Below are 8,464 nucleotides of genomic sequence, written 5' to 3'. Positions count from 1 at the left end.
TTGTTTTCTGTTATGCTTTCAACTGAATCATAAATATTAGATCGATTTCATGATTTTGGTAACTCGATTATAATGATGTTCTCTATGTTAGTGATTTCTGTGATTTACATTGTTTATATTTCTATTTGTGAATTGATTTTTTTGTTTTTGTTTTTGTTTTTATAAATCTTCTTTGTGATTGTTCGATTTTGTTGTTTCTCATAGATTCTTAAAAAAGTGAGAGATCTATGCTTTCGATTTCATTTTCTTTTCTGTTTTCGCTTCAAAATCAGGCTTGTTTATACTTTCAGTTCGTATTATCCAGCAGTACATATACGGAATACTCATATAGCTCGGTCGTTTTTGTTCTTTTTTATGAATCTTGTTCATATTTATTCTGTTATTTGGTTAGATTATCATGTTTTTAATGATTTTAGCTATCGATTTTATTATTTTTCTGTTTTCGATTTGTTTGTACTTTCAGATCATATTATCCATCAATACATATATGGAATACTCATAGAAACTGCTCTTAGATTCTGGTTCTTTCATAGATCTCTCATTTTTTTTAGTTTGATCCGTCAGTACGTATGTGAAATACCGTATTATGTGCTTCGATTATGTTGTTTCTCATAGATTCTTAATTATTCTTGTCATGAAGTTGATTTGTAGTTCATGAAACTGCAGTACATATATGACATACTCATAGAAAATTCTCTTAGATTTTGTTTCTTTCATAGATCTCTCACTTTTTTAGTTTGATCCATCAGTACATATGTGAAATACCGCATTATGTGCTTCGATTTTGTTGTTTCTCATAGATCCTTAATTATTCTTTTTTTTATCAACTCTATATACAACTAAATGGTTAACCATTTCTTTATTTTTCCTTTGCAGGAAGAGTCGACCAAAGATGAGAAAAATGCTATTGAAAAATCGCCACAATAATAGGGATTTTCCGGTGTAGAATGATTGCTCTCACAGGTTTGGTTCAGTTAATATGTTAACTTAACTTTCTTATTTATCATCTGGACAGTTTTTAATGCTGACTAAGTTGAACACATCAGATGAAACAATGGTTTTGATAAAGCTTAGGAAATGAGCATAAATTGGAGACATGGCGTAAAACTCAGGAATTGATTTAGATGTCTTTGAAAATAATTCTTCTTCAGTGGAACATTAATTGATTTTTTCCATGACCATTGTCTTCTATATTGATATTAGCTGATTCAGGAGTTTGGGTTTTGCTATTTTATTATTCTATCGAGTATATATTTCCATGACAATAATAGAGCCTTGCAAGCAGATTAAATTTATTAATATGTGCGCATATCTGAGTTGCATAACAAATGTGACATAGAGAACTTCGTTGTTGGAACAGATGTGTACTTTTCTCAGTAATACTCAAGGTTGGGGTTCATTCATTGATCCACCGAATTGCAATCCCTGTGCTTGCTTAGAACCATTTTTATTTTAGATGTTAAATTAATGCCTCCTGCGTTTCAGATTCGGCTCTTCTTAGATTTGATTAAGCTACTGTTGATAAAAAATTTCTCATTATGTGGTAAAAATCGACAGGTAAAATCATGGATAACCTCCCATGGTAATTTGAATTTAATTACACCCCTTTCAAATTCTTTATGGCTATGATTGAGGAAAACTACTAATGTTAGCTTCGGGGTAAAGCGCAGCTTATGCTGTAAATGTCTTCTCATTGTTGATACTAATGTTTTTTTTCTTTTTCTTAATCTATTAACTGTTTGTGTATTAGATGCTTTGGATTAATGGCAGGGGCATCAAGAATGCCAATTATGTGCTTCCAGTTTAGTTTTTTGGTTGTCGATTAACTGTAAGGAACTAGCAAAAACAAAAAACATAGTTGCCCGACTTATTTCAGCAGAAGTAATATAGTTTTTCAGTTATATTGTGACTGGATTTCTATGAGATTGTTGCTTTTGTTGACCAGACTTCGATGTATTTCTGCAGGATTTATTGGTGGAGACCGCGAAAGAGCAGGATGGCTCAGTTAGTAATATCACCGTGCAGCCCACAGTTTTTCAGGTTCATTAAATTCTGGATTTATTGGTGGAGACCATTTGTCGTGCATTATGAGTTTTATTTGCATTGGTTTGTATGGTTCCTCAAATTAGACTCTGTGTGTTTGGGCATAAGTTATGGCCCCTATGATGAACGTTTTAATTTTTGTGTGTCTGCAGGCATTGACACTAGCAGTACGTAAAGCGAGTCAATCTATATGCAGTTAAGAAGGAAACGATAATAGAAGATCCTTGCTTTGCCCCCAGAAGCATGGCAATACAGTCGAAGAAAAATTATAATCATCACAATGTATGTGATGTAACACGTTTTCTAATTTATTTATCATTGATTCTTACAGATTTGTACTCTACTCGAATTTGTAAGCATTCAGATATATAATCGGATTTGTAAGCAGTACGACAGATATGTACTCAGATTTCTAAGCAGTGCGACAGATATGTACTCAAATTTGTAAGCAGTGTAGCAAATATGTACTCGAATTTTTAAGCAGTGTACCAGATATGTACTCAAATTTGTAAGCAGTGTAGACACACACGTTTGGTAGTAATGGGCATTATGGACATTTCCATGTTTTAATTAATTTTGGACCTCCGGATAAAAAAATATCCGGTTGGACCCTACTATAAATAACTATATGGGCCTAGGACCAAACAAGAAATTTTCCTTTTTTTATTAGGGTTTTTGATTCAGTCATAGCATTAATATTGATATCTCCCTCCTAACTGCTCTTGTTCTAAGCTTTAGTCTAGGTCATCTGATTGTTGAGTTAGTCACTTTAATCAAATGTCCTGCATCATTTGATTACTCTTGTGCTAAGCTTTATTCTACATCATCTGACTGTTGAGTTTGTTAATTGGTGTACTTCATCTACAACCTCAACCGGAACGCAGATAGCTCAGTGGTTAAGTTGTTAGCTTGTAAGCTACTTGTACTAGGTTCGAACGTAGTCTACAAGCTCCATGTTCATGTGAGTGACTCACCCATCTTACTTAAATCTCTAGCTATTATTTAACTATAAGAAGATCAACTACTTTTAGAGCAAAAACTCCCTCGTCTAATTCTATCAACTATTTAACTATAAGAAGATCAACTACTTTTAGAGCAAAAACTCCCTCGTCTAATTCTAATCAACAGTGTCGTTGAAAAAATGATTTCGAATTGTTTGTAGTTTGGTTGGATTCCTTGTGGAAGTAATTATCAAATGGTCTACCTGTTTCTTTCTGATTTATTTTCTGTTTCATCTCAGTTTTTAGAAGTGATTTTTTTTCTTTTCTTATGTTCAAACTTTTCTTTAATCATCAATTATATGGAAAGCTAATCTGTTGTTTTGCAGCTTGAGTTGGTCCCCTAGCAAGTATTACCAGTTGTGGTTTTGGTAGCAGTGGTGCATAGTTCTGTAACAGTTGTGTTTATTCTCCCTCCATTATCTTGCAACCATGAGATTCATCGAGAGTGGTGTCGAAATGTATCAGTTGTGCTCTTGGCAATCGTATCAAGTTATGTGACAGATGTTCCAGTGGTTCCCATTACAGATCCATTTTCCTACTTATCCAACAATCTAAATAATGCTAATCCTTGAGTATAAAAATTTCACCATGGATCTAGATCTCATCTATAGGAAGCTCCGTGAACAGGGTGTTTTTGGAATTTTATGGTATCTAAGGGCGCATTCCCTGTTAATTCAAAATTTCAAATTGTATCCTCCCAAATTAGAGCCTTATTTTCTTGTGAAAGTCTCTGTGAGCTACCAAAGATATAGTCAAGCCAATATTGGAAACTTCATTTCCTCTGACCATCTCAACTTAACCACTGAGGTCTGAGCTATCTGAGTACCAATTGACTTGACTTAACTATGAAAACCACTCACTGAATTTGGTCCTGCCAGGTAAACTACTTTTGAAAAATCTTGTTTGAGAAAAGTTAAAGTCTCTTTAGGATGTTTCCTTCATCAAAGATAAACTCAACTTTAAATCAAAAGAATCACTAATTTGGAATGGTAATTATATTTTATATTTATATATTTGTACTTCGCAAGCTAAGGGTTCTGAACATTTGATATAAAGCAAATGAGATGTATGTGTGGAATCATTGCCATAGAAACTAGTTATGGATTTTTTAAGTTTTATGCCTACGCTAATTAGACGTAATTTTGTTCCAGCACTGGTATTACTGCTGCTGATTTCACTGATTTCTCTGGGAGGTTTTACGTCCGGTTGCGTTTCTACAAACACAGGTACATGATAGAATATTGAGATCGAGGTAAAGATCTACACAGCTTATTCGGTTGAAAACTTGATTTTGTCTCGATCTCGCTCTAATATATTGCTCCGTCTTCAATATATATATATATATATTTAATTTGTTCTAAATCATTCCTCATTTAAGAGCTTTTGTATTCTGCAGAAGAGAAAGCCAAAACCGAAGTCAATCCCCATGCTACCACTGGTTTGAATTTTACAACGGCAAAAATCAGTGAAATAATACCTTATTTTAAGAGCTTCTTGAATTATGCATCGGGAGAAGTCGTTCCAGTTATGAAGAGCTTTTTATATTATACAGAAGAGATAGTTAAGAAGAAAATCATTCCCGATTTCAATAGATGTTTGAATTTTACAGGGGAGGTAATATTAAAAGAAGTCATTCCTTCTGTTAAGAACTTTTTGTATTCAGCTGAGGAGAAAGCAAACAAAGAAGTTGTTCCTATAGGAAAGAGCTTTTTGAGTTCTTCAAATGATAAATTGAATACTGAAGTCATTCCTTATGTTCAGAGCTGTTTGAATTCTACAATGGCCATAGTAATGAAAGAAGTCATTCCTATAGTTAAGAGATTTTTGTTATCCGTGAAGCAGAAAATGAACAAGGAAGCCATTCCTACGGTTAAGAGCTTTTTGTTGTCTATGATGGAGAAAATAAACAAAGAAGTTATTCCTTGTGGTAAGAGATATCTAACTATTTCGAAGGAAATAATACAGGATGAAGTCATTCCCTTTATTAAGAGGTTTTCGTATGCAGCAGTTAATAAAGTGTTCAATGAAGAAATTATTCCTACTTTTAACAGCTGTTTGTGTTTTCTAGCGGAGATAGTGCAAAAGTCGTTTCCTTCTCTTACAAATGTTGCGATCTCTGTAGGAATCTTTTTCGAAGAACATCCAAGGTTGTTTTTATTTGTTGTTTTGATCATTTGTTGTGTTGTGTTTGGAGACTTTCTTGGTCTCCTTTTTCAACTAAGATGATGAAAGACCCTGGAAGAAATTACAAGATATCAAGGGCAGATTTTGAGAGAAACCCAAGATCCTATTTTAGGAAACACAGAAAAAGGGAAAGTAAGTCGGGAAAGATCATGGTGGCGGTAGTGGTGGTTGTGGTTGTGGTTGTGGTGGGTTTAATTGCTTTAAGTTAGAAAGAAAGTTATATTACTAGGAGTAGGGACTAGTGAGTATTGCTGGACTAGAATGAGCATCTTGTGTACGGGTTCTTGTACCTTTTGGTCTAAATCTTGTTGTGACCAAATAAAGAAATTCTATAACAATGTACATGGTTCAAAAAGCATGTTCAAGTGACCCACATCGCGGAGCAACACTTTTCCTACTTTTTATATCATCAGGCCAAGCATTATGGACGCGTTTCTTAGCTTTGGCTTTTAAGGCTAACCAAGGTTTTTTTAGTTGTTGTTTTGACCATTTGTTGTGTTTGGAGACTTTTTTGGTCTCCTTTTCCAACTAAAATGATGAAAGCTCCTGGAAGAAATTACAAGATATCAAGGCCAGATTTTCAGAGAAACCCAGGTTCTTATTTTAGGAAACAAAAAAAATAAATAGAGTAATTCGGTAAAGGTCATCGTGGCGGTGGTGGTTATTGTGGTGGTGGGTTTGATTGCTTCAAGTTACTAAGAAAGTTATATTTCTAGGGACTGGTGAATATTGCTGGACCAGAATGAGCATCTTGTGTACGGGTTCTTGTATCTCTTGGTCTAAATTCTGTGTTTCTTAGCTTTCGCTTAAGGCTAACTGTCGTGGTCCTTTATTTCACTAGATGCGTACGAGCAAGATATAAAGAAAGCGGCTATCAACATTTAAGGAGATTATCAAGCAGCAGCAGCCTCTACCTCTTGGGGAATAACTTTCTCTTCTGATCAAAACCCTCAGTACATGCCTCAACATTTCCTCACCTCCAATCTCTCTTCCAGATTAAGAGCTTCATCCAAAGAAGACACGGGTCCCGTGAAATCACCCCAGGTCGGTTGGTTTTTTCTCTGCATCCCAAATTTCTTTCTGAGGACCATTTGAAATCGTTGAAGCCGGCCTCATCTCCATTCTACCAAGGTCGTGTTTGTTCTCGCCATGAAGAGTACTTGTTTACATAAAAGTCTCGCTTGCTATGCGACTCTACAAACAAGAGAGGAATTACAAGAAGTACACTAAGACAATGAAGACATATGGCGTACATATAGGGTCTGTAATTAGGGTTTATCTATGTTGAGAAGTTTCAAGCCTCACACGGAGCTTGTCTTCATATCTAGAGTGCGACCCTTATTTAAATCTCAAGAAACCCAGTCCATATCTCCAAGGATACTCACAGATTCGTTCGGGTCCATACTTTCACAAGGGATCAGGGAAAAATACATTTTCTCCGCAACAAAGGGTAAAAACGTAGAATCGTACCACAGGCGATTCTCTGGCCTAAGGAAGCCAAAATCATGACCAACGCTAAGCTAAGAAAGGGTAATGAGGTCATAATACTCAAAGGTATCGTGCTTGGATCGTTGAAACATGTTAGAAGTCCAAGCAATACAAGGATTCCTTTTGTAATTCATATTGATGTGCACTGCAGCATGAAGACGTGAAAATTAGTGATAATCCGTAAGGAATTTTGGGGTACTCTCTTGAAAAAATATGTTACCCTATGTCTCTTATACAAGACAACAAAAGAGCGCATCAAAAGGACAAGCAATGTAGGAGATGTGGTCACAAAATTGAAATAAGTGCAATTTGGAACACTCCTGAAATTCTACACGGGATTCCTGAAGACAAAAACATGTGTCTAGTTAATTGACCTAACAAATTCGGAATCAAGCCATTATTTTTATATTAGAAATCTTATAATCTTATATTTCAAAGTTGGGGCTGGGACTCACATCGGAATTTGTATGAAGAATCTACCACAATTCTTCATAAGTTTCTTAAATCTGAAGTTTTCTTATGAATTGTTAGAGCACTGCTCGTCGAACTCGCAAGCGTTGCTATCTCAAGCTTGTTGTCAAGTTTAGTTGCCAAAACTATAAGTCTTGATTTCTAGTCTACTTATAGCTAAGTCTCGGATTAGGATAGAAAGTGTTGTTGAGCATTAGACTTCACGACGTTCATCGATTGAAGACGAAGAACTACTAAGGGGAGCTTGTGGAACTTCATCAACAAAAGGTATGTAGAGACATGAACTCATCTATCACTCAAAAATCTATCTACTCTAACTCCTATTTGAGACAAAAGTCGTATATCTATATAGACTTCATTTATACACATTTGATATTTCGAGCTGAGTTTAACTCGCTTACATATTTCTAGAAATATGTGTTGGTAAGCTTTCCCTTTAACCAAGTTCATCTTATACTCTTGAAGAACGTCAAAAGATGATCATATGAAAATAGCCTGGTAACATCTTACATGATTTGTGTGATACAGTCATTTGATGTAGACTCGGAATGTTTCGTATTGATTATTTCAATAACTTGAAAATCGCTTTGATGCTAATAGTTAGTGAAAACAACTATTGTCATCCTCTAAGAAAGTTTCAATGATTGAAATAGAGTTTAGAACAAATGGATTTAAGCATAGTGTGCGTACTTGCATATATGTAATCCATGTCCGGGAACCATGGTATGCTTACCCGTATGCGTACTTGTTGGTCTTGAGAAAGTCCGGGAACCTGGTATGCAAACCGGTACATGTACTGGCGTAAGGTTCAGGTCCGGAAATTTCTGCTGAGTTTGGATGGTATGTGTACCAGTTCGGGTATTGGCGAACCCCAAACTTGGTCTGGCTACTTAGGTACGCATACCTAAGTGGATAATGTTCTAAAATCGATTTGCTCATGAACTAATACATTTATATAATAAGGAATGCAATCTTTTGCAAACCATGACTAAATGTTCATGACTTAATTCGAGTGAATCAAAATCGATTTTGCTTCAATTGTGTCTTGTACATTTCTATGAGAATATAAACAATTAAACATCTGTAGAACTAGTTTCATTTGAGTCATTTGAACTAGTTATGGTTAAGATGAATAAGGTTGATATGAAAGTGTTCATATGGATAACTTCGGTTAACTATTGTTGAGCCAACAAGGTTGTAACACCCGGTATTTTTGGTATTGAATTTCGGGGCGAAATTCATTTTAAGGGGTTAATAGTGTAACACCCCGTAATCTT

The 8,464-nt window shown here is 35.1% G+C and overlaps 1 protein-coding gene and 1 long non-coding RNA gene across 2 annotated transcripts; both read left to right on the top strand.

Moving 5' to 3' along the window:
• Positions 1-854: 854 nt before the first annotated feature.
• Positions 855-1,986, top strand: LOC113274229. The gene is made up of 3 exons (XR_003322877.1): positions 855-963; positions 1,751-1,828; positions 1,966-1,986. It is a non-coding gene; the product is annotated as an uncharacterized LOC113274229 (long non-coding RNA).
• Positions 1,987-4,109: 2,123 nt separating this feature from the next.
• LOC113274228 lies at positions 4,110-5,290 on the top strand. The gene is made up of 2 exons (XM_026523682.1): positions 4,110-4,270; positions 4,441-5,290. The coding sequence occupies exons 1-2, from the start codon at positions 4,144-4,146 to the stop codon at positions 5,268-5,270; spliced, it is 957 nt and encodes a 318-aa protein (XP_026379467.1). The 5' UTR covers positions 4,110-4,143; the 3' UTR covers positions 5,271-5,290.
• Positions 5,291-8,464: the final 3,174 nt, after the last annotated feature.

The sequence above is a fragment of the Papaver somniferum genome, chromosome 4 (assembly GCF_003573695.1).
Source record: "Papaver somniferum cultivar HN1 chromosome 4, ASM357369v1, whole genome shotgun sequence".
In the NCBI taxonomy this organism is placed as follows: Eukaryota; Viridiplantae; Streptophyta; class Magnoliopsida; order Ranunculales; family Papaveraceae; genus Papaver; species Papaver somniferum.
The sequence above is the reverse complement of the archived record's forward strand: the minus strand, read 5'-3'. Positions and strand labels throughout refer to the sequence as shown.

Excerpts from the sequence above, each read along its gene's own strand:
- LOC113274228 (XM_026523682.1), top strand. The coding sequence starts at position 4,144 with ATGGATTTTTTAAGTTTTATGCCTACGCTAATTAGACGTAATTTTGTT. Across the intron at positions 4,271-4,440 it reads TTGCGTTTCTACAAACACAG|AAGAGAAAGCCAAAACCGAA; the intron begins GTACATGATAGA and ends TGTATTCTGCAG.